This window comes from Idiotropiscis lumnitzeri, chromosome 14, assembly GCF_059441095.1.
Source record: "Idiotropiscis lumnitzeri isolate Australia: NSW breed Sydney's pygmy pipehorse chromosome 14, RoL_Ilum_1.0, whole genome shotgun sequence".
Lineage (NCBI taxonomy): Eukaryota > Metazoa > Chordata > Actinopteri > Syngnathiformes > Syngnathidae > Idiotropiscis > Idiotropiscis lumnitzeri.
In genome coordinates this window covers 8293270-8318406 of record NC_142404.1, presented here as the reverse complement: position 1 = coordinate 8318406, position 25137 = coordinate 8293270, and the positions used below count along the sequence as shown (strand labels likewise).

The window sequence follows — 25137 nt, the reverse complement described above, 5'->3', positions numbered from 1 at the left end:
ACAAAAGTAAGCATTTTTAACATGCAATTACAGCTTAAGAAAAATAACATGACAATAAAAAGTTCTTGCCGGTCAAATAAAACATTGTACCGTAGCGTCAACCCATTTCAGATGCTTGTGTGTATTTTAAAGTAAAACAAAACTCAGAAAATGTCTTGTTTTGTTCACGTTCTAAACAACGTTATTTGTTTTTTGAAACGTACTGCTTGTGAACATACCGTTTACAACCCTCTCAGCGTTCCATTAGCTGCCTGGCAGCCTGTACAAACTCGTTGAAAATATGAGACAATTTGGATATTTTACAGTTTGATTTACTATTATGAATCGAGGTGTAGTCAAACTCGCGGCGTTTGCTTTGTTGTTACAATGTCTAAACCCAACTGTGACTTTTTTTTTTTTTGCAACGTGCAGCTCGTGAACCTACTCCCAGCCTGCTTGAACAGCGGTTCATTTGATTGGATAATCGGTCCAAAAACGTAATCGGGCAAAATGGGGGACGATTTGGGAGACGAGTGGTGGCTGCATGACTGTAAATCAGGTAAAATATAAGATTTTTGTAATGTAATCTAATGTTTTATGTGGCAAAAACGTGTGCATCTTGTTGATTATGTGCCCTTACGAGTCGACGCCCCATGTGCAGTTGTCGTCAGGTAAGCTAGCTTTAGCGATTCAAAGCTTGTTGATTATAGTAAAATTAGTTCTTATTTACATGTTAATTAATAAGAACACATTATTAAAGCCTCGCTACTACAGATATGAAGAGTAGCATCACGTATTTGCGAAGCTGCCATGTACTTGTGTGACGTAAAAAATACGTGGAGCGACGTAAACACACGTGTGCATTCCAGTGTGATGCGTTTTAAAAACTTGCACTCCAAAAGCTCATTGTAATTTACCTTTTATGTATTTGGAATTTTGTCTTTCCTCCAAACAGTCCCTAACTCTTTCCTACAAACAGTTCGTAACATTTATGGTTTCTTTTTAAGTGTGTCATGGAACGCGTAACCTTCCTGTGTCTGTTGCTTGCCAAGCGCAGTTCACCACTCTGGTCGACAGAGGGCAGCAATGCACTCCTTTGGATTTTAAACATGTTTAGCCAAGGAATTATTTTAGTGCATATATCGTATAAGAAATATGTGCCTGTATGATGAAAATGTGTCAATGAATAGGATTTTCGTCATTGTCTCCTATCACTGTAATAGTTTTCTGGCCCTCCTTTACCCTACCACGTGAAAAACTGGAACATATATAAATACATACCTGGGATTGAATGTCTGGGTACTTAAAACAAAAATATGTTATTGGAAGTGAATGAGATTAACAGCTGGTTATTGTGTATTATAGCACCTTCTAAAAACTAAACCAAGACCAAGTTTGTTGTTATGCAAGCAAAAAAGTTTTTTTTTTCTCACACAAACAAGTTAAACCCACTGTAATGGGTAATGGAAAATTGAGTCACTTCCTCACTATATACTTTTAATTAAAAGTAGTTGAACGGAATGCCACATTTGTTTTGATCTAACCTTGAAACTAGAGGCTCAGTACAACAAATTATATATATTATTTTAATTATTATATATTAATAGAATGCATTTATCTCAGTAGCGCAATTCAAAATGTAAAACTAATATACTATACAGATTCATTAAATGTAGCAATTGGCCTCTTCAAAAAATTCCCAACTAATTTATTAAAAATAATTTTGATTATACCTTATGTGATGTTCCAATTTTGTGAATTTTGGATTTCTGTTATCAGTAAGGTGTAATCATCAAAATGGTTTAAAAAAAACAGTTTCACTATGTGTAGTGAATTTAGAAAATACTAGTTTCAGTTTTTGACTTGAACTACTGAAGTTCTTTTTTTTTTTAGTTTTGTTTTGCGGTATTTTGAACAAATTTATGTTAGCAATATTGTTCCTAACAACACTGCTTTTCACTTAACCAAGTAATATTAAAATTGACATAAGCTCCTGGTGACAAACTTTTTTTAGCCATATGTTATCAGGGCTGATCGATTATTTAAAAAAAAAAAAAAAAAATATATATATATACATATATTAATCACGATTATTTTAGTAGTAATTGAAATCATGATTATTGAATTATTTTTTGGGGGGTACAAAACCAAAAAAACATAAATGGAAACAATATTTAGACAAATTAAAATTTATTTCATCTTAAAATAAAAAAGGTGGAAATGTATAAATTTGAATAGTGCATTGGAGTTTCCTTGCTGCATACTTATAAATTGCCATAGAACTGTTGTAACATCTAAATAAACAATTTTAATAAAACACCCACATTTTTAACTCAAGTATACTCACTATAATATTAGACATTGTAAAATGAGTACTATTTTAACAATGTTTTCTATACAATAACATATACTGTATATAATAATAATTTTTTAGAATAATGCCAATTTTGTAATCGTTGAGTGTAATAATCGTTATCGTAATTGAATTTCGATTAATTGCACAGCCCTATGTATTTACATTCAAACCTGGCCAACCATTTTTCTTTGCTTTTCGATTTTTATTAGAAGTGCCACAAATGAAGTAATCGTTCATGTAAGAGCGCATGCTGACAATTTAGTCTAGTTAGCAAGTGAAAAGAAAAAATATCCACATATTTATAGATAGGAGATTGTATTGAAGTTGTTTCTTGTTGTTCTCATACAGGCAGTAGAAACAGTTGTACAAAGTATTATTTGGGTAAATACTTGAAGTCTATTGTGGCAAATGGTGTGTCATTACAAAAACATGTACAGTATTGATTGAATTGCATAGTCTTGGCGGAAGGTGGTATATGTATTTGGTGAGAGACATTCACACATTTTTGACCTCAACAAAATGATCGCTGCTACATAGGGGACTGTGAGGCGGGAGATGTGGCAGGAGAAATGGTAATACTACTGGTAATCTTGCCGACACCTTTGACATGGCAGCCATTTGCAAGTACTTGAGTCCTCTGCTCATGTCGAAGGTAGTACGGGCCGACAGGCGGCGGCATTCCGTGAGAGGGGAGATACGGGTTCCCGAGGTGGATGTGGATCTTATTGTCCTCTGTGGTGATGATACTGGGGCTGGAGTCGGGGTTGCTGGAGCACACGTGATGCCAGCTGTTCTGCCGCTCAGGAGTCTTGCAGAAGGCGCCCTGGCTCCCGATGTCGGTTGGCTCCGGTGAACAAGTCCTGACGGTCAAAATCTGAATCGGGAGGTCGGGAGTCGCCGAGCGAGACGAATTTGGGCTCACCATTCGAGAGACAGGCGTCCCGTTCAGCAGGGAGATGGTGCGGTCAGGACTCGATGGTGGCGTCTTATTCTGGATGATGGTGATTCTTTGGTTTGGTGTGTTTCCGCCGGATGGGATGAAGGCTGTGCTGGTGTAGGAGGCGGAGGCGTCCGGGGTGGGGCTGCTGATCTCGAGGGTGGCCGTGTTGAGAATATGATGAGGCGTTACCTTGATTTGTAGTGGCTGCCCTGGTGTGTGCGTTAGCATCATCACGTCCCCGTTAGCTGCTTGGTGCACATTTACCCCATTGGCTGCGTGGCCTCTGTTTTGGCTCACAATGTTGTTGGCACTGTTCAAGCTGTTAAGGTTGCTGACGAGAGTTGAGCCCCGTCTGTCTAGGACTTCATCGTTGTGGTTTGGATCCTCCTCCTCATGTTTCTCGCCAAATGTTGTGTTACTTATAGAGAGCAGTTGGCAGTCAGTAGGCAACTTCACTGTTGGCTCGGTCTGGACCTCCTTGGTGGGGCAATAATGCTCTTCATTTCCACCTGGCGCGAGATTCTTTAAGCATCTGTATCTGTCGAGTTCCCCGCTCAAGTCCCTCATCTCTCGTGCCAGTTCCCGGTTCCTGGCTTCTTGTTGCATCAACTTTCCCTGCAGCGCGGAGTGATCCGTTTGGACCCTACTGATGGATTCCTCTGTGCCCATCAGTTGCTGGAGTTGCTCCTTTAGGGCACTGACCTCTCTCCCTAGCAGCCTTGACTTGACTTGCTCCTTCTGAAGACGACAAAGGAGGAGATGTTCCTGGTTGACGTCCTGCTTTTCTGCCTGCCTGTATCCCGAAAGCTCTTTTTTGGCCACCTCTAGTTCCTTGATTAGAGACTTGGACTTTATCTGTTCCTCCTTGAATCTCTTTTCCAGGGACTCATAGTCGTCTTCTACTTTCATCAGTTCTTTCTCCATCATCTCCTTGTCCTGCAGTCTTTTTTGTAGCCTCTCCAGCTCCCATGTGAGTTGTCTGGCTTTGTTCTCTTCCATTTGGCAGCGAGGACTGGTGTTACTAGAGCCTTGCATGTACTTCTCTTCCTTTTCCCTCCTGTTCTCCAAAACCTGTAACCTCTTTCTCATAATGATCATTTTACTCTCGAGCTCCGTGTTTCTCTGCTCCTCCACTGCGAGCCTGGCATATAATTCGTCCTTTTCCTTTGCCATGGCTGTTATCTTTTCTTCTACATCTGACTTTGAGCTCAGTGCCTCTTCTCTAGAACTCACTGCTGGGTTTTTTCTCCCGCACCCGCCAAGTTTTTTCTCGGTTTCCTGCAGCCTCTCCGATATGGTCTTTCTGTCCTCCGCCAAAGCAGCTGTCAGAGACCGTAGCGTGGCCAGATCATGTCTAATTGCCGCCTCGCTCTTTTCCAGTTGGCCCTCACTCACTTCCAGCTCTCTCAGTTTAACCTTCAGGGAGTCCACCTCAGCTGAGAGCATCTTGCTGACATTCTTCTCTTTTTCCAAACTGTCCCGCAGATTGCAACACTCTTGTTTGCTTTTGCCCAAAGTCTCCTCTATGCGGTCTAATTCACTGATTCTCCCATTGAGCCTATTCACCTCAACCTTCAGACTAGAGCAGTTTTTCGTCTCCCTCACCAGTCTGCAGTCCAGATCCCGGCACTGGTCCCTCATGCGGATAAGTTCCTCATCCTTCCCTTCCATCTCTACCACCCTTCTCCTCAGTACCTCCACTTCTGACAGCGAGCTTGGCTGTCTCGCTTCTCGATCACCAGTCTCCTGCAGTTCCTTGTCCTTCTCCCTTGTGGAACTTTCTCGTTTCTCGTCTGTCAGACGACCAACCCTTGAGTGCTGCTGTCTAAGTGGCTGATTCTGAGCTGCCCCATCGGCGAGGTGAGCTGTCATAGCGTGTCGGGAGCGGTGGACGTTGGTGTATGAATCGTGTCGCTCCACCTCAGGATGCATCGAATTTGGCTGCTGTCTCTCTTTAACTGTACTGGCCTCCTGCTCAATACTTTTAGCGCTGGCACTCAATTCTTTGACATGGCGCCTGTGCTCCTCCAACAGCTTCTCCAGACTCTGATGCTCCTTCACAATTAGCAGCGCAAAAGCCTTCAGCCGGTTCAGCTCCTCTTTAAGAAGTGATATCTCTCGCTCTTTGATAGTCTCCTTTAACTCCTGGTATTGCCGTTCCTTTACAATCAGGAGCTGCAGTCTGTGGAGCGTTAGAAGAGGAGGGGAAGGGGGAGGGCATTAGTTATGTCCCAAGAATGCCTTTGAATGGGTTTACAGGGTAACACAGTATTTCATTCACTGAGGACATGAGGTAATGTTTAAAGTTACTCACTTTTTGGCCATGGCTGATAAACACAAATGATTTGCCTTTGTGGTTTGATTCCAACATAAACATTTATTTAAATTCTAAGGAGAACTGAATCACTTTCCTCTCCTTTCTTGAGAACGTAGCGCATTTTGTTCTCCTATGTATCGACTTCGAAACCTTAACACCTCACTGTGTCATGCGTGTAAGTATTGTCATCCATGTGGTCGTTTTCAAAAGCGCGGCAGATGGTCCCGTGGCGTGTAGCGTTGGTTAATTAAGAATATTCTTTACCCTCCAGTACCCTTTCCACCACATCCCATAGTTCCCCCGTCTGTGCTGTGCAAATACATTGCGAATAGACGCGTGGCTCCGAAAGACATGCATTCCCCGTTGAGTCACAGACGATTACGGACAAAGTATGACTTTTAACAACCCTGATTTAGCCAAGATCTTTTGTTCTGCTTCTGCGGAACGGACATCAATCCTATTTTTATTGCCAGTCTCTGTCCAGGTAGGATTTGTCTCACTTGTATTTTATTATAGCAGTATTTTACTCTTCGGTCTCCTTTTCCAAAATCCAGTTTCATTGTAAAACATTTCCGCTGCGTATTAAATACTTTGTTATGCATTTATAAATAACTATGCAGTGTAATAGGCTTTTGGTAGCAAGAAGACAGTTTTGAAGTTTGTTTCATAAGCTGCAGCTGTTCTCTCTTAGTGACAATCTAACTTTTCAAGCACAAGCACAAATTCCTCAAATCACATTGTTCAAATAGTCCTACCTGTCGTCCCGCGTCTCTTTCCTTACAAATCCTCAGAGATTAGTTGGCCTCAACTCTTTCCCCTCTCCCTTCCCGGAGATGCCAGTGATGTGGACATTCCATGCGGAAAACCAAACATTATGAGAAGTGCTCTGCGCATGGACTCTTTCTCGCAGCCAGTGGCACCCATTACATCATCGGCCAATCCTTATATGGTTATAGCCGAGACTGCTGCGTGTGCGTGGGTGTGCGTGTGTGTGCATGTGCGTGTGTGTGTGTCAGGTATTCCTCATGCTATCGGACCATAAATCTATTAACACACTGTGCAGGCCATCATTTTGGTGACAACGTGAGTTTTGGCAACGTGAATTGTAAGGTTGAGATTTGTTGCTATAGCACGTAGTGGTGATAGTAAGGGTTAAGTCTCCAGCAAAGTTTGTAATGTGGTCTGAAGTGATGGAAATATGACCGTATTTGCGTGTGTGTGCGTGTGCGTGTGTGGGTGTGTGTTTAAATGTGTTTTAGTGTGTGTTAGTGCTAGTGTGTTTTTACTGGAGTTTAGCCCATTCCACATGATCTCATTGTGTAGCCATGCCAAAGAGGCTAATGGGAAGGACAGAATGTGTTGGCATGTCCAAAGAGCTGTAGTTCATCTAAGTGTGTGTGTGTTTCTCACATATGTTTTAAGAAGCGGCCTTTTTTTTTTTTTTTTTTTCTTTCTGCGACCTAGCCGTTCTTGCTTGGGGCCTGATAACCTGACTGTGAGATGACATCATTGGTTCCCAATTACATCCATATGTTGTCTTTTTCCCTTTTTCTCTCTTCCTCTCCCAAGCCTCTTAATACGTCGCTCTTTCATCTCGTCGCAGCTTTTTATTCGATGAAATTATAAAATGTTTAACCGCAGTTGGTAAGTTGGCGCCGTCATCGGCATCCTGTTGTTTGTCGAGCATTCAGTGCATCTTTGTGTTCAGGCGCAGGGGAAATTGACAGTAAGCAGTGATGCTTTCATCATTTCCTGTATAAGTCACGTCTGAAGACAACCAGAAATGGAAAATTTGGGTTTTGCTAAATCACCTCACTCTACCGATAGTAATAGTAACAGACAATAATTACTATGAGACATGTATGCCACATCTTAAAATGTGCAGGGATTAACGCGCGTAAAATAAATGCGAGAGCCAATTTTTCATTTGTAAAATGCTTGGCGTTAAATTCTTTCTCATCTGCTATGTATAATAAAGACTTAGCAATTTAAGAGTTATATTGAATGTAATAATGTAATTGATCGTTCATCTTCCACTCATTCAACTAGGAATGCATGTTCCCAGTATGCTATATTTAGTTTTTAACCAACTAGATTTTTCCACCGTGCGCCCAAAGACTGGAGGTTAAACATTGCTCACGGTGTGAAAGGTAAGCGTCCGCCGCATTCCGATCCACACGCCCACGACTCTTGCTGCAGAGTTCACCAAGTCCTCATTCCCATCGCAGAGCTGACATCTGCAGTGCTCGTCCTCAATTACAAGCATGAGCCCATCCCGCAAAGACCTTTCCAAGAAAGCCTTCAAGCGTTGAATGATATGTAATACGGCCTCATGTAGCAGGACGACCGAACGTCCTATTTTCATCCAGGGGTGTAATTTCACTAAAATTGTGTTTTGTTTTTTTTGTTTTGTTTTGTTTTTCTAGCTTCTCCGTCTGACAAATGAGACACAGCCAAACTCATGTGCTGTATATTCTCAAATTGTTCCCTCTGCTATAATCCTGGTGAATTTTACAAAGCACAAAACAAGAACCACAAAAACTGTTAAATTGTTCTACATCAAAACTCATGTTGTAGCATCCAGAAATAGCAAGGTTTTTTTTGAGGGGGGGACAATGCTATCCATGAGGGGAAAAAAAGAAATCACTTCTAAAGCATACAAAACCCCAACCCACAAAGTACACCTCAGAAACTTAAAATACGGATATGGTGCAATTACGGTAGTCACCTACTGTTCAAAAATTCACCCGTTTGCGTTTTTTTTTTTTTTGTTTGGAACATATTCCCAGAAACGATTTGCTGAAAATGCATTTGTGTTATTTTATCGTGCTCCCATGTGTAAATAGAAATTCAAGTCAAGGTATTTATTGGAGGTGCATGAATTAATCGTCAACTTAATCAATTGTCGAAAAAAAAAATTCATAATTATTTTTGATAGTCAATGTATTTTTTAGATTTTTTTTTAATGCTGCTGTTGTTGGGACTATATATGTTTAGCCTGGGTTGTTAGTGGAAGTTATGAGTCTTTACTGCATCTGCATGTTCTGTAGACACGCACTGCCCCCCCCCCCCAATCAAATAATCTTCATGGAATTTATTTTTAAGTGTAATGTTAATTTAACTGTTAACAAGGGCAATTGTAATTTGCAGCAGCGCTTATTCCCTATCTCCTGCCAATAAATGTACGGCTTGTTTCCAATGTAACCTATGGTAGCCAATCAAATGACATCAGAATTGGTTGCATAAGTACAATTTAGGGTTCAAACGAGTTCTCGAATAATTCAAGTGCCTCTTAAAAAGATAAAAAAATTACTAGCTGCTAAGCGAGTGCCCAATATAGATGAGCAAGAGCCGTTCAACAAGTTTTCAAAGGCGGTTTAATCGGCGAAAAGGACTGCTCACTTTTGCTGACAGCTTGACACCGTTCCTTCTTCATTTTTTCAAAATTGATTGAACTCAATTTATTTTATCAGAATACTTGATTATTTGATAGAATTCCTGTGGTACTCTCTGCAAAGGAGTTTCAAAAAGGATTTCAAAGAGGAGAGCCTTAAGTTTCCAGTTCATGAACTGAAGTGGACAGTCGAATGTGTGTATGGCTTTTGTGAGTCGCGCACACATGAGATTGTTTAATGTCGAGGATGACAGACCATGTCCATATGCAACGTGCGTAATGTGATGGCAAGAGGCCGGAACAACCGCACTGTTTCATTGCGACATGCACATGACATGCAACAAGAATCAGAGTTGAGCTGAAGAGATGATACGCAATATCTGGAATTCATAGTTTGCATCTCGGACGGGTCATCTGTTTCGCACATGGATGTTGGTGGAACTTGGAGGGGGAAAAAAAGGCGAAAACAAATGCTGTGATGATTGTCTCTTTTGTTTAGAAGAAACCCTTTGAAAAAAAACAGAAGCAGATTGAAATATTTTCGTAGGGTTTTTGATGTGTGACATTTTGAACATTTCGCCGTACAAGCTAACACAGTCGAGGTTTTGAAAATGAATTAAAGACAGGCCATCCACCTTATCATTCCAATGCATTATTTTCTTCAAACAATTGTGCTCTTATTCAGATTTGTGCAACTTTAGATCCGCTTAATTCTAAACATCTGGCATTATTACCGGATTGCCCAATCTCCTTTTTTATTTAATCACTGACACTGGCAGCAGTGGTGCATATTTTGGAAGAGTCTTGTGCAATCAGTTACAAAAGCAACAAAGTAGACCCAGGCCGTCACACTTTGTTGTATATTGACAAATTACAAAGCACTTCAATGCATTTTCAGTATGTGTTTTTTTTTTCTTTTCACTTGCAGAGTCAGATGGAAGGAAGTTAACGATCAATTTAGTATTTATAAACAAATATTGTCCCTAAGTTCAGAAAGTATTATCACACCATTTGAGCAGTGAGGGTCCATCATCTCGGGTTAAGTCTAGTGGTGTCAGAATTAATCAATGAATAGACAACTTTTGGATTATTAAATTCATTGACAACTCTTTTAAAAATGGAGTAATCGTTCAGAGCTGTTGTTTAACTTTAAATTGCCCAAACACTCTTTTTTCAGCCTTCGGTAATTATTCTCTGATTTCTGTAGTCGTTCATGAAAACAGACTGATTATCTTTTGTTTAATCATTTGCGGACATCTGCTTTTATTTTGGAAAACATTGACCGAACCTGTAACTGAATCGATTTAAAAGAAAAGAAAAAAAAAAAAAGTACAACATTAAACCTCTCCGTGTGATATTACTTAGTTGCCGAATAAACAACAATAATTTGTTAACCAAAAATAAGGAAAAAAAAATGGATTTGTAATACAATTTTATTTTACATTAAATTTTATCTGTCGCAATAAGTCACATTTCCGACTTTATGGTTGTCATTATAGCTGTCATCAATGGTACTATTCTGGTGGCATTGTATAACAACAACAAAAAAAATGACAAAGAAAAATCACCACCAACTGACAAGTCCGCTGTGACTTCATGCCTCATAACCACTTTTGAGGCATGTGTTTTTCAAAAAATGTTACAAGTGCCAGATTGTAAAACCTCAGGCATGGTCATTATGTTTCATTGTATCCCTTATCATTAGGCCAAAGTAAACTCACCGTTTTTTGTTTGTTTCGGGTAAACAATACGTTTTATGTGGCATGGTTATTTTCGGTCTTAAATTGCAACGTGCTCCTGTGGCCGATCACTTTAAGTGTTTGCACTCTTCCCAACAAATGCAGGCTACACTTCCCAAAAATTCTCCAGAATTAGATTACAGAGTGTCCTCTGAGCCAGCATGGGCCTCAAATAGCATTTCTGCACCAGACCTAGCCATACCCGCCGGCAGCCTTGCGTTACCAACAGACCTAGCCATACCCACAGGCCACATCTGAACGTAGTCGCTATTTGGACAGGGAAACGTTCTAGCCACCATCAATTTTTATCCCATATGCGTCAGAAGATGTACTGGCTGACCGAGGGACAGGCAGGTGCCAAAAGTACACGGTACGTGTAATTACATGTTGATCTGTTTACAAGCCCAAAGTAAAACTTGAACACACTTAGGACTCCAACCAAGTTCAGGCTGCAATGGACTGTCCAAGTGGAGGAACTTCAAATGAGAGTTACGGATGAACTTGGGCGAAAAGGGCTCACGTACGTCTGAAAGTCCAGATGTTTTTCTACAGTGTGCTAAAACACTTAAATCACTGTACATCTTTCATACCAAGAGGGACATGATGGATATATACTCAAGTCAAGAACCAAGTACACAAAACTAATCTGTTGTTTTTCTTACGCTATGCAGTACCGTGCACCCCATTTTGTATCCGTTGCTTCATGATTCCTTAAATCTACAATCAAATTCTTCAGGATAAAATTGTTTTTTATATCCAGCCCTGATCTTAATGTGCATTCATTCACCTAAACAAAATTGGGTTCTACCCTAAGCTGCAAAGATCTTGAAAATGAATTTGTTTTGTATAATCGTGTATTTATTAATATGATCCTTTGCGTAATGCGATGCACTGACAAACCTCTCTCGGTCCTCCTCCAGTAGCGCTGACACACGCTTATACTTTTGAAAGTCATCCTTGTGGCTTCTCTGTTCCTCCTCGTTTCTGCTAACAGCGTCTCCGTGAGCATTTGTTCCCTCTAGGATCTTCTTCTCCATCCTCTTGTTTGACCTTTTCTGGGGAAAAAACTAATACGATGCAAAAAGAATGAAAGCAACACACGTTAACAGTTAACATGTCTGGAATTGAATACAATTTGAGAAAGATTGGGGTTAGTTTGGGAATCATCTCGGTGAGAACTAGATGGAAAGCCCTCTCAATCAAGTGAAACCAATACAATCCAGAAGGGTTGCAAAATCATTACAGTATAATTGCTTCACCGGCAGCACAGAATTACTCAAAGTGCAGTGAAGCGGCAGTAATTAATCCGCTTTTGTCAAATGGCGCTGTTCACCTCATTACATTTGATTACCGACTCCCTATGGTGTCTGGTTTCTTATTATTAGTACTTCTGCAGTAGCTGTTTTGCTCACATCCTCTAGGTGGTCCTGTTGTTGCCATCGCAGTGAGTCTCCATGCAGGCACCGTAGCGCCCCATCCAGTCCAATAAAACCGTAATAGGCCTTCAGTAGAGCCGAGTCCGTCCTCTCTGTTTTCAGCACTGCGATGACTTCATCTCTCGCCTGGCGTGATGAACAGCAGAACAATGAGTTTACACCATTTTTTGTGAGTTCTTTACGGGGCTCACGAGTCTTGTTGTACAGTTGACTAAATCTATAAATTTCACAAGTTTATCCTACCTGAAGCTCTCCCTCCAGAACGCTGAATAGGAACAACATGTCATCACGGGAAAGCTCTCCTCTGAAACGTCTTCTCTCGCACTTGCATCTCTTTTCTTGCTTGTTTTTTGTTGGAACTTGGGTATTGCGATGTTTGGACATGTTGGGAATTGGGTGAATGCGAGATTGTAAATCGTGTTTCTTGGTATCGGCTTGATTCCAGCAAACACGCAGACTGCTTTCACCAGAGTGATGCATTTCTAGGATTAAGAGAAGCGTTAGCGTTTTCTTTCTTTTTCATTTGACTTTCCGAGTCCAAGAACCTGATAAAATATCATTAACAGTGCTCTTGGCCTAACGCTGTTACATATAGACTGTGTTATCAGTTTTGCAGATAATTCAATGAAAGATGGTCCCAGAGAAAACTTTTATTCTCTGGTCATGACATAATTTATCGCTTCTTGTTCCAAGCAGATGACCTCTGAACTAAGATTGATTGCTTGGGGAGAGACGTAATTTTGCTTAATACAACTCCATCTCAAGTTTTGAAGTCTGAGGTTCTCAGTCAGAATGTTTTGTTCCCCTCCGAATGTGATATCAATCGGGATGATTTAATTCAACTGGAAAGCCTGTTTTTGGTTCTGCTCACTATTTCTGGTCAGGCGCAAACTCAGAAATGTGTTGTGGACCAACTGGATTGCTTGTCTGGGTTTAATGCAGGGTTTGGGTTTAAGCGTAATCCAAGGTAATCCCAACTATAGTTTCAAATGAACCCTGGTTTGGTTAATTTAACCGTGATCCAATCCAATTGGCAAATAATTGAATTAGATTTGTTTACTGATGGTAATTAAAGAGTGACTAATGAGACAAACACAGTAATCGAACTCTGTTGCAGAACATGCATCCATTATCCAAGTCGCTTATTCTCGCAAGGGGCGCGGGTGTTCCGGAGCCTATCCCATCTGTTTTGGGGCAGTAGGCGCGGCGCACCCTGAACGGGTTGGCAGCCAATCGCAGCGGTGTCGAACAAATAAAGTAAAAGGAAACCAATCGACTCTTCCTTTTAAGGGTTAGGGTTGTGTAGGAAAGTTGAACATCATGCCAAGCCAACTAGCAAATACTCAAATGGTGCCATTAATGGGAATGAGTCACATAACTGAAATAGCGTAAACAGATGTGGCCATCCACTAAATATTAGTAAGACAATATTTCCCAAATTTAACAGCCTTAATCTTTTGACGCAAATGGAAGATTGTTGGTGAGAAGCAGAGTAGGTCGTCTGCTTCAGCAGTCAATTGTCATTTCCTGAATGTATTTTTAGAGGCATTTGAAGTAGTCATTTCCAGATTTTTTTTTCCCCCATTTATTTATTTATTTTTTTAGAAAGTCCCTCCAGGATTATGGCCACTTGTCGTGTTGCAACAAACATCTTGGGTATGCAACATATTTCATCTGTCAGTAAAATGTTGTCTTTTTTTACTGTGTAATGTAAAAGAGGATCATTCGCTCAAAATTACACTTTTGAAAACAATTCCTGCTGTACTACTTTTTCCATATCATTATTTAAAGAGAACCATACCTTCTTCCTGTTCATGTTATGGTGACCAATAATAAAGAGGGGTAATCTCACATTGGTTTGTTGACAGATTTTTTTTTTTTTGTCACGATAATTCTGCCAAGATCTGAATTTCTTAAAACATTTATAATTTATTCTTGCAAAACAAATCCAACCTAATTTGAATTTTCCAATTGCTATGTTTTTTTTGTTTTTTGGTTTTGTTTTTTGGTTTGTGTTTTTAATTTGTTGCCTGTAGGTGGTCTATTCATTATTGTATTTGCTCCGGTCCATAAATCACATGGCAGGCATCGAGTTGGAAAGCCAAACAATGACTACTTGGCGGCTCCATAATGTAATAAATATGCTCAACATTTTTGGGCTCTGATGTAAACTGTCCTCTGAGAAGTTTTTTTTTTTCTCCTCTCCCTCTTAATAAGCGTACTTTGACGGCCGGTTGTGAAATTCTACTGTTTGCTATTTTGTCTCTTTCTCTCTCTCCACACATACACGCACGCCTACCCTGCACTCACTCATAAGATGCTAGATTCCACAATTATTGCATCACTGTTGGAAGTGTGCTTCGTGGTGCGATGTGATGGCGGTCACTTGAGGATTTAGTAATGTACCATGTGCAAATAAAGATTTAGTTCATCAGAAGATAAGAAGCGTTGAATGAACTTTAATGGGAGGGGTTTCATCAAATAGGTCATTATATTATCTCAAGTATGGTTGCTAAAACAAACTATCAAAAAAAAAAAAATCAGTTCAGTTCAGTGCTATGAAATGCAATTTTAGGTGTTTCTATTTACTAACTGTCCCAAAATACTCTCTCTGTATCGTTTAACTTTTTTGGCAGACTTTTAAAGAGGTAGCAGCTGCAGTCCAACAACACTTCATCTGATTTTCTTATCTTGGGTGGAGCTAAACGCAACTGCTGTTCGCTGATTGTTCGACACAGAATGGTCAAATGCGTCGTGAATTAGAATTTAAATGTCTTTAGTGTATGCTAACTCTCTGTGCGCTCTTACATTGTTCACACCAAGTGAGTGAGTGTTCCACCTCCCGCACATGCTAGCAATTTGTTTGAGAGGAGGAGAGCTAATGAAGCGGCGTGACTGTATATTGATGAAATACGTGCATGTAAATGATAATTTATCAAGGCCGGCTAAAACGATTGTGTCCATTTTATTGATCAAACGATTAGTCGATGTAGTAATTTTCATGGCAGTACTAGCGTGTAACAACCACAAAGTGGCCAAGTCCTTTTTTAATGAATCGCAAACTGTATCTTCACCATAATGACACCTAAATCTGTCTTGTTTTGCTCCCTTTGCACACAACTGACAAAACGTATAGATTTAAAACTTACACCGGGTCACATTTTGACGTATCTAATGTTTAAAACAGTGGGAAAATTTTGATTTAGATTGCTAGGCCCCTTTAAAATTGTCAAAATTTGAAATGGCCTGTGGTCGTACAATTTTGAATTTGGGAGGGAGGTTTTGCGCCGTAGTCTCTCAGAAAGCCATGATTCAACACTTCCCCAAGCACCCTTAGTGAGCTTCTCAATTTCACAAACTCCACCTCCATCCAGTGATGCCAACGAGGACCATCTGAGAACCCGAAATAGAACTTAACTGCAATTTACGAAAACCATTACACAAATCTCTGTCTTGGCTGGAGTGCAATATGGCTAAGTCAACATGAATCATCTTTTTTTTTCTTCATACAAGCCATGTATGACCACACCTTTATGTCAATGTATCATTTCATGAATCATCTCACAAGACAAGCCGGAGCAGCCACAGAATACCAGTGCTTTAATATGGATGGTGATCAGTCCAAAGTATCCATTTATTCTTGAAACCGACAACGGTCTCTCCTATGCCTTCCATATGTCCAACAACCATAGCAACAGAAGCAACATGCCGTTTTAAATCTGTCACGAGGAGCCATCTGTATTCCTAGAATTCTCACTTGTTTCTCCCAATACCCTGGGGCGTTGCTGTTGTGGTGGTCGCCATGACACCTCGTCAATTTTAGCCGAGTCTTGGTGTAAAAAGTACAACCGTAGAATACAGTAATGGTTCATAGATTATTAGGCTAAGTGCATATCTTATTTCTCTAACAAGCTGCTAACCCGTGTAATCACCACTAATTGCGCAGGTACAATCACACCAGTTTAAGCCTGAAAGCAATTTGTCTTGAATACTTGCCACACCCGAACCCACCGCCAAAAAAAAAAAAAAAGCTGATTTCCTGGAAACAGTCGATTGTCATTGTATCCATTCAGTGCCATTGACTGCCCATTAAAACCAGTCACCTCTATTGATGGACTGGTTTAAAATGGCAAGGCAGGAGTCAATTTCTATCTTGTCATTATCTCCTATTGATTTCTTGTAATCTTATCCTATGGCTCAGAGGATCAAGGGCTTGTTGGAGACTTGGGTGTCTTGTAGGAATTGGGGAATTGTGATGTAAAATTAGGGAAATGCAGACAAATCCCCATTCATGGTCTTTTTTTTTTTTTTTTTTTTTTATAAGAAAATCATTCATTTCTACCTGTGGCAACAAAGTATTCAAATTCATGTTGAAAAAAAAAAAAAGGAAAAGGAAATTATCTGCATCCGATGTTCTTGCTAAAATATCAAAATTGGCTTCCCGTTTAAAAACCTCGAGATATTCTAAAAAAAAATTTTTTTTATAAATCCACCTTTAATAATGTAACAGTAATACAATTTAAACTAACATTTTTACTGGCTTCTCATTTCAAAACTACTTATTCGCCAATTTGTTGTGTTTATGTAATATGAGGTGGTCGTACATATGATCATAACTGCGATGTGGCTCGCAACGAAATTGACTTTGACAACCCTGCCCAGTTGAAACTCTCAATGTTGTTAATTTTGATATCCGAATTTTGAACAATTCTGTTTTCCTTTTATTTCGTCAACTCATCCAACATTTCCTTGAGAAACACATTTTGTTCTGACACTTTTGATCTTAAACATCTGTTAATGCACAGCAATGACAAGTCATGCATACAAAATGTCTCTAAAGATGGAATTAATGAGAATTAAGGTGAGGGAGTGATCCACAAATCAAAACAGTATTAATATTAAGGAAAAAGACTTACGTGCGAGGCTGGTGTTTCATTAGGCGCCAGTTTTGTTTTTTTTTTGTTTGTTTTTTTTGGGCGGCCTTTCACGCTTCATCTGAGTGTCCTCACATCAACCTCTCTGTCGTGAGGGAATTGGTTGGCTCCCTCCAACAATGGAAGAGAAATGGGGGAGGCGGGGAATCAGTTGATGGAGTGCACTTCTGGACTAATGAATGACACTCGATGAGTCTGACTGTGGCGGAGTGGAAAAGGGGTGGAGCTGCATCTCAATGGAAAGCAAGCAGACGGCCAGAAGTGATCGTGAACTACAATCCTGTGCTCATCTTTTGTCATTTTCCTACGTGGACCTTTGACAGTAATGAGCCCGGCGTAGAAAAACACAAGCGCGGGCGGTGATGATGATGGATGAGATGGTACTAATCCATTAGAGGGATGGCGTAATAAGAGGACAAAGATGGGAGTCAGATGTGCACTGATGGTTTATATTCACTCGTCCAGCCACAACATTAGGTACACCTGCACAATCAAGGATTCTACCAAAGACAATGTTGTCTTTTGATTGACGCTGTCGGAAAGTTATCAGTTTAACAATAAATGGAGTGGAATAACATCAAACTTGGATTTACTGTTTAACACTGATTAGTGTTAAATATTGTTCCAAGATTTCTACGTGTGAGTTGACGCGTGGAGTGGACTGCCTTTGCCCCTCGCATTAAATTCCGTTCTCTGTTGTTTGACATTGCACTTTTCCTGGCACATTTCTTTGCAGATGTTACAAAAATAAAATAACCAAAAGAAAAAGCAAAGCACACTTGCATAGTTAATCCTTTTGAAATCTCTGAGGTGAAACCTTGTGTGTGGAAAAAAGTGTTTAAGTCTCAATCATATGAGTTAAAGGGCTTTCAAATTTAGAGATTGCACTCTATTAAATAATATTCTTGCTTTTCTTAACACAAAAAAGGACTGTGCTAAATTTGCTTTGGTGTTGTCGCAAAATGCAACCAGGAAGTGTAAAATCACTAAAATAACTATGATGAGCTGTCTTTGTTGACATTTAATGTGTCACACAAATCCCTGTTGTCTGTGACTTCTAATTAGGAGACATAAATGTTTTTTTTATACATCCTATGCTTGGTTGTAATTATGGTCAGAAAGCGTGTCATGTGAAGTCAACATGAAGCTTGACTTCTTTTTCTGCGTCGCTGTTCTTTCAATCATGTCTTCTTCAATTTCTTTGTGCAATGTGAGAGGAACACACAATCGCAATACCTATAAGGCCCTGTTTTTGGCTGAAGGGCACTTTTTTTTAATTTTTTTTTCCACAATATGTTTACTATTGTGGTCTTAGAACTGCACCGTGTCATCATAACAAATGTTTCTCATACTTTCCCCTTCTTGTGTGGCTTAACAAAGTGATTACATTTAACTTATTGATCCCGATTTAAATGTCACACCTTAAAACCTTTTGCTTTTTTTCTCCTTTCTTTTTTTCCCCCTAGATGATTCCGAGGTGGAGGAGGAAGTTGGAAAGAAGAAAATCAAGAACAAACCAATAAAAGAAAAGCCAAATGTACCCAAAAAGCCAGAAAAGAGGAAGAAGCTAACGGAAAACTCAGTGACGGCAAAGAAGAAGAAAAAGAATGAAGAGGTATTACACCGTGATTGGTTTGCACTTTAGTATTTGACTGAAAAACGCTTGTGGGTCATACGAATAAAACGGTCAAATGAAAAACGGTAATAAGAGCGGTGGAGGGCTCTAAATTTACACACATTCAAGTTGGCGTGACAATGTGTGTAGATTATACAATTCTCAAAACGCAAAGGCTGCAATGTGGAGGGAAAATTTTTTTATTTGTATCGGTCCGTACGTTTTATTGTTTTAGATATCTAAATCTACATTTTATTTATTCATTTATTTATCAAGTGTTTAGATGCGTTCCGTGCTTTAGAAGTGCAATCCGCGTTTGTGTATCCTTGCAATGACAAGAACCAAAACTGGATGGAGAAAAAAAAATTCCTAATGCAAGACGTGTGCGTTCCATTCTCATTGGAACACGGAAGTTCCAAATGTCAGTCGGCAGGCACTGCCACAAGTATACAAATAAAAACCTCCTATCAAATTGATTCCTAATCTGCAGTTGAGTAATCCCTTGAAGGAAAATATTCGAAATTGGCTGTCAAATTCATCACACCTGTCTTGTCTCAGGCGTCAATCCTTCCGATGCAGAAGAACGAGAAGGAAACATCAAGCAAATCGCCCAAAAAGAGAAAGGTAGGTCAAGCCAGCATGGCTCATGTCAACAGTCAGTGGTTCCGCATATTTCAACTGTATTTCCAGTGGAGGAAGAAGACCATTACTGAGGTGTTGGCCGCCTCGGAGCCCAAACCAGGCTGCCCTGTCGACCTTCAGAACTTCCTCACGCAGTACTTCTCAGACAAGCGCTCCGTGATCGAGCAGGATGAGCTCAAACTGCACGGTGAGTCGTCACAAATCCGCATTCCCACGTCAAATGAAATTCTTTTGCTGTCTGATATTTGTCATGCATTTTTCCAGATTCTTGTTTCCTGACCTCGAATGACCTGACGCACAGCCTCTCGTCCTATCTGAAGCACAGTGAGTGTCATCGTCATGATATAATTTCTTTTACGTTCTTTTGGTCGTGGTAATTTCCAAAAACAGTGTCCAAGTGCAGATGGTTTAGATATCTATTACCGCGGCGGTCTTCATTTATAGACATTTTTGTAGAGATATTTATCTTTTAGATTACAATATATATCAGTTGAAAATTGAGTTACGTTTAAACTGTTCCCACACAACATAGTGAAAGTAGTAATGGTGCCAAGGAAGCAGAGTATGTCGAAGTGATACCTGTTATAAGTTATCAGAGCTAAGTTTAGCCTGGGTTGTTACTGAGAGTCATCGAGAGTTAAGCAAGTGTGTGTTTTAGATCTGCCGAGTGGCTATTAAAAAGACGGCGATGACCTTGTTATTGCCTGAAAATTGCTTATCTTACTTATATTAGTTTGTGACGGGGACTTGCCAGGGTCCGAACACATTTTTTCGAGTTCATTTTAAGGGTATTATGAAGTGTCTTTGTAATTATGTTAGTGTTTTGGCATCATAAGTTGCGGTAAACATTTACTCTTCAAAATATTAATATCTGCAATTCAATACAGTTTTGGTGGGGTGGGCTCAATTACTCCCCGTTTTTCAGGGTGTCCATGATTGACTCGTTTGATTCTTTGTTTTTTTCCATCAGTTTGTCCCAAATGGGCAAAAGTTCAGAGACAGCACACGGAAAAGAAATCTTTGGTCGTGCTGATTGTCTGCAGCTCAGCCCTCCGGGCCATCGAGCTCATTAAGTAAGATGTTTCATTTGTTCGAATGCCATAATGGAACCAACTCTTAAGCATGATTAGCCCAAGCACTGTTTGTTTTTATTTCTTTCCCAGGCAACTGACAACATTCAAGGGTGAAGCCAAGGCCGTAAAGCTTTTTGCAAAGCACATAAAGGTTGTACAAAGACTGTTTATCATTTCAGTGCCTGTAAATATTCTCGAACAGGGGTGGAAGCCGTTTTCATACCAGTAGTGAAATCTTTCTGTTTTAGAATTGCATGCAAGTCAAATACTGTCAGGGGCTATGTATGGCCCATGGGCTTTAGGTTTCCTACCCGTGCTCTAGAATGATTTCTGTGTGAGAAGTAACAGTTGTGCTTGTCTGTTTTGCGAAGATTGAGGAGCAGGTGAAGCTGCTGCAGAAGGGAGTCGTTCACATCGGAGTGGGTACACCTTGTAGGATCAGCGCTCTTATTCACAGAGGTAACCGCACGAGTCCCACCCTGGACCAACGATTAAACATCAGAGTAATTTATTTTTTCTCTCGCTCTCTCTCTCTCTCTCTCTCTCACTCTATCTCTCTCAAGATGGGTTAAGCTTGGAGGGATTGCGGTATGTGGTTCTGGACTGGAACTGGAGAGACCAGAAGTGCAAGAGGATGATGGACATTCCTGAGGTGAGTGACTGCCCCCTGCTGGCATAAAATAACACAACATTGTTCTGTGAACTTTAAAGCAATCACCTAACGCTTTTCGGACTATTTTGTTATTTTTCACTTGAATATTATTCAATTAGGTTTTGTTCTTGCTATTTTTATTGGTAATTGTTGTGCGGTAGCTAGAATGCAGCGTTGTAATAAACAGCGTTTGCGGTCCTCTCTTCATTTCGTGAGCTTTCGATTCAAACATTTGCAATTGTCCGTTATATTTTTACAAGTGTTCCTGCTTTTCTTTCAGATCAGATTGGATGTTTTCAAGCTGATGGAAAGCTGGATCCTCGACAGATGCAAAGCAGATAGAGTCAAAATTGGCTTGTTTTAACTCAAGATTGTCAACTTTACTCGGAGTTCGTGATATATACAACACGTTTACGGGTTCAAAGCTCTGCGGCATCTTGTCTGCCCACACAATGCTTTTTATTATTATCAGAGGGTGTGTAAAAATGTGCGGCGCTGTTTGTACAACAAAGTGTCTTGGTGAGATGTTTTCAATAAATTGACCGTCAAATGAAAGTGATGATATGGTTTGTTGCCCATAAACGATTGAAAAAGGAAGTCTCTCCTGCTGAGATCCTCATGTTGTTGTTTTTGTTCCAAATACAATAACCACAACCCCAAAGAAATTGTGTGTACAAAAAGAACCTAACTCCAAATAGATGCCCGCAAAATCTGTGGGCGTGACAGTAATTACAAATGTATTGTGCACGTTACCCGAAACAACAACCCAAAAAAAGGCCAGGAATAGAACCGCAGGGAGTGGCCGTTGATCGTGGTTAATTAATAACAAAACTCAACCGTGTCCCTCCACAGCGAGAGGCCGTGTCGTCAGATGTGTGTGTGCGCGTGTTTGTCTGTGTGTAGTGATACCACAGGAACAGGAAGCGAGCTCAGCCACTTTCGCAAACACCTCCAGCAAAGCTCCCCGTGCCGTCGCCGCCATGGCCAAAGCCAAGAGCGGACCCCTTGCTCGGAGGCCCGACAATTCGGCCTTCAAGCAGCAGCGTCTGCCCGCTTGGTCGCCCATGTTGACGGCTAACACCGTGTTGCCTTTCTTCTACTTAATGGCTGTCATCTGCTTGCTGCTGGGAATTTGGCTTCTGCTTACCGTACAGAGTGTACAGGAAATCCGGGTGAGTGTCTCATATGTGTATTTTTTTGTGTGGAAGGTGGTGAAGAAATGTCTTCATGCGTCTCGAACGAAGGAGCGTAGAGGAAGGAAGGTGTCGAAGTTCATGTTGTGAACAAGCGTGTGTGCTATTCACAAATCCTTCCTGTCATCTTAGGTGGACTACACCGACAATGGAGCGTGTGCACGTTGTCACGCCATGCGCGAGAATGTGAGCAACGCAGCACTGCCCTGCACTTGCAAACTGTACTTTCACGTGGACAGAGCCTTGAAGGTAAGGCGTACCCGGGTGGTAATCTTGCACGGCACACGGCGCGGTCTAATTCCAGCTCTGCTTCTTTATCTCGTCTGTTGTACTTTGCCGATGTAGTCAAGAATGTAAAACATTAACTAGAAGAGAGACTGCTACATTGCCAATCTAATTGAGGAGGAAAGGGATAGAAAAATAAAAATGGTTCCTCTGCCTTCTATATACAGCAAGAATAAGAACAATTTGGGTTTTCACCCGAGCTCCTCCTGGACATTTGTATAAATGAAGGTGTATGGCTTCAAAATGCTTCCTAATTCCTATGTGAAAGGGCTTTGGCACCATCTTGTGGCATTTCGAGCTTTAGGGAACGAGCACAAAACCACATATAGGTGAGTTAAGAGATAAAGTTGAGAAAATTAGATCATTTCACTTTATGGGAAAAAGGCAAGTGTATTTGTAGGAGGTGTTTATTTCTCAAGACCATTTATTTGCTGCATTAAGTGTTTCTGTTTTGGTGAGCAACGGACTTCCATTGGGCTCAGGTGAGGGAGGTGATAAGATAAATTGAATGATAGCACCGGGGCCGGCTCGAAAAAATGAACAGACAAGCTTGCATTACATGTCTGCCAGCATTTTCAAAGGCTGTGTACTATAGTCGTCCTTTATTTTAGTTTAACTTCAGTTTACATAATGCAATTTTAGAAATTCTTGCTGTTCTGGACAACATGAGTAATGTAGTTTGTTCCATGTTCAAATACGTTTGAAGAAGCAAATGATAAAAGTTGTGCTTATCGTACACCAAAAAAGGGCCTGCCCACAAATGTCTCTTTGAGTGTACTTACTAAACGGAGGTCAAGTAAGCCACGTTTAATTCTTCCGCTGTGTCAGGGAGACGTCTTCTTCTATTATGGCCTCCAAAACTTCCACCAAAACCTGCGCAGATACATGGACTCCAGGGATGACGCGCAGATGGTCGGCAGGAAGACCAACTTAAAGGTGTTTTTTTCACAATATTTTGCCTTGCTTTTCAAACACAAGTCTATCAAATGTGAATTAATTCACCTTGATTTCACTTTTGCAGAAACCCAGTTCGTACTGCAAGCCATTCGCCACCAATGACAAAGGATTGCCTATCGCTCCCTGTGGCGCTGTGGCCAACAGCATCTTTAATGGTAAACAGAAAAATCACCAATGTCCTTTTGAAGTAATTAGTTTACGGGATGAGGAACTCGCTCGAATGTTCTGAACTCCTTAACGCCAGTGTCCCATCAGATGGACTTGTTGAGTGTGGATGTCTGTAGTTGACATCATGCTGCTTCAAATTCTTGAATGATTTGCTTCACAATATTAAACACATCCCCAGTTCTGAATGCAACAAGTACCGTATGTTACCTGTGGTCAAATAACGTGTGCGTGAAGCAGCATATTGCACATTGGTCAATGTGTGCCTGATGTTTTGATTAATGACGTCTCTGATTTCCTCCCAGATTCCTTCAAGTTCCAATATTTGGGCTCTGGTAGTTCCGAGTACCTCGTGCCTTTATTGCGCAAAGGCATCAGCTGGTACACGGACAAAAACATCAAGTACCGCAACCCGCAGACGGACAACCTGAGCTTGGCGGAAGTCTTCCAAGGTATTTTGTGTTTCAATTTTGTGTAACTGCACGTGATGGCGTCGAACAAGTGCGTGAACCCGACAGGCACGGCGCCGCCTCCCTACTGGCACAAGCCCGTGTACGAGCTGGACACGCACGACGCCATCAACAACGGCTTCATCAACGAGGCCCTCATCGTATGGATGCGGGAGGCCGCCTTCCCCAACTTCAAGAAGCTCTACGGCATTTTGCTCCGCACGGACAAACCCTTCCAAAGCGGCCTGCCGAAAGGCAACTACAGCGTGGAGATAACCTACAGTATCTTTCTCAAAGAAGACAGAACCATTTTTTTTTCTGGTCTCTTAATAACACGTCCAGATCACAGACACATTTTCAGAAATAGGCAAGCCAAAAGATTTGATTGTTTAATTTCACACTTAATGGGTGGGCCAGCAATTCAAACATCAAGTCATTAAAAGGTCAAATTTACAATCACGGTATTTGCCGCCTTGACTCTCGACCTTTCCCTCCAGACTTCCCTGTGCAGTTCTTCCGAGGCCGGAAGCAGGTGGTCCTAACCACGCTTAACTGGTTTGGCGGTCCCAATCAGTTCCTGCCCATCGCTTACTTGATCACCAGCGGCCTGGTTCTGCTGGCGGCCGTCGGCCTCACCGTCGTCTGGTGGAAGTTTGGGAAGGATGGGAAGAACATGGAGGAGTGATGAGTTAAACTAGCGGGGATGATGTCAACTCTTGTATTGGATCTCAAAAGATTGTGCAGGTTGACCAAACGTTACGTTAACGTGAACAGAAACTAATTTAACGCTAGAACGTGTACATATTAATGTCTCATTTTATACAAATACATGTAAACTGTTGACTTGGAAATGTTTTGACACTGATATGTTGCAACGTGAAATGTGATCGCCCGTGGCGGATTTTCTGCAGCATACATGAATTTACAAAACATAAAAGGTGTCTTGCCAATAGATGTCAATTTTTCTTATTCGGCATTGCAAGTAAACTTTTCTGGATGATTTTTTTTTTC

At 40.8% G+C, this 25137-nt stretch overlaps 3 protein-coding genes across 5 annotated transcripts; 2 read left to right on the top strand and 1 right to left on the bottom strand.

Annotated features, from left to right (window-relative positions):
• Window positions 1-370: 370 nt before the first annotated feature.
• cmss1 (cms1 ribosomal small subunit homolog) lies at window positions 371-21632 on the top strand. Of its 2 annotated transcripts, none has more exons than XM_088315079.1 (10): window positions 371-538; window positions 18562-18710; window positions 19269-19334; window positions 19401-19539; window positions 19617-19676; window positions 20323-20425; window positions 20516-20576; window positions 20797-20884; window positions 20989-21077; window positions 21358-21632. In XM_088315079.1, exons 1-10 carry the CDS (start codon window positions 490-492, stop codon window positions 21439-21441), a joined length of 888 nt encoding a protein of 295 aa, XP_088171205.1. In that variant the 5' UTR covers window positions 371-489; the 3' UTR covers window positions 21442-21632. The 2 variants fall into 2 exon arrangements, with proteins under 2 accessions (XP_088171205.1, XP_088171206.1); XM_088315080.1 differs by having other exon boundaries at window positions 538-650.
• Window positions 2153-12560, bottom strand: LOC148323307 (filamin A-interacting protein 1-like). 2 transcript variants are annotated; one of them, XM_088315942.1, is made up of 4 exons: window positions 12405-12560; window positions 12138-12287; window positions 11626-11792; window positions 2153-5457 (listed from the first exon to the last, which is right to left on the bottom strand). In XM_088315942.1, the coding sequence occupies exons 1-4, from the start codon at window positions 12543-12545 to the stop codon at window positions 2865-2867; spliced, it is 3051 nt and encodes a 1016-aa protein (XP_088172068.1). In that variant the 5' UTR covers window positions 12546-12560; the 3' UTR covers window positions 2153-2864. The 2 variants fall into 2 exon arrangements, with proteins under 2 accessions (XP_088172068.1, XP_088172065.1); XM_088315939.1 differs by lacking the exons at window positions 11626-11792; window positions 12138-12287; window positions 12405-12560 and adding an exon at window positions 6348-6496.
• Window positions 21633-21773: 141 nt separating the features above from the next.
• cdc50c (Cdc50 family member C) lies at window positions 21774-25078 on the top strand. Its single transcript, XM_088315078.1, has 7 exons — window positions 21774-22249; window positions 22403-22519; window positions 23384-23491; window positions 23577-23667; window positions 23983-24129; window positions 24196-24408; window positions 24624-25078. Exons 1-7 carry the CDS (start codon window positions 22058-22060, stop codon window positions 24809-24811), a joined length of 1056 nt encoding a protein of 351 aa, XP_088171204.1. The 5' UTR covers window positions 21774-22057; the 3' UTR covers window positions 24812-25078.
• Window positions 25079-25137: the final 59 nt, after the last annotated feature.

What these genes read in the sequence shown, in the direction of transcription:
- cmss1 (XM_088315079.1), top strand. Translation starts at nt 490, where the DNA reads ATGGGGGACGATTTGGGAGACGAGTGGTGGCTGCATGACTGTAAATCA. An exon ending in GCTGCATGACTGTAAATCAG is followed by an intron (nt 539 to 18,561) that starts GTAAAATATAAG and finishes TTTTCCCCCTAG; the next exon opens with ATGATTCCGAGGTGGAGGAG. An exon ending in GGATGATGGACATTCCTGAG is followed by an intron (nt 21,078 to 21,357) that starts GTGAGTGACTGC and finishes CTTTTCTTTCAG; the next exon opens with ATCAGATTGGATGTTTTCAA.
- LOC148323307 (XM_088315942.1), bottom strand. Translation starts at nt 12,545, where the DNA reads ATGTCCAAACATCGCAATACCCAAGTTCCAACAAAAAACAAGCAAGAA. An exon ending in TTCTGGAGGGAGAGCTTCAG is followed by an intron (nt 12,288 to 12,404) that starts GTAGGATAAACT and finishes TCATCACGCCAG; the next exon opens with GCGAGAGATGAAGTCATCGC. An exon ending in AACAGGACCACCTAGAGGAT is followed by an intron (nt 11,793 to 12,137) that starts GTGAGCAAAACA and finishes GCATCGTATTAG; the next exon opens with TTTTTTCCCCAGAAAAGGTC.
- cdc50c (XM_088315078.1), top strand. Translation starts at nt 22,058, where the DNA reads ATGGCCAAAGCCAAGAGCGGACCCCTTGCTCGGAGGCCCGACAATTCG. An exon ending in GGCCAACAGCATCTTTAATG is followed by an intron (nt 23,668 to 23,982) that starts GTAAACAGAAAA and finishes ATTTCCTCCCAG; the next exon opens with ATTCCTTCAAGTTCCAATAT. An exon ending in CTTGGCGGAAGTCTTCCAAG is followed by an intron (nt 24,130 to 24,195) that starts GTATTTTGTGTT and finishes TGAACCCGACAG; the next exon opens with GCACGGCGCCGCCTCCCTAC.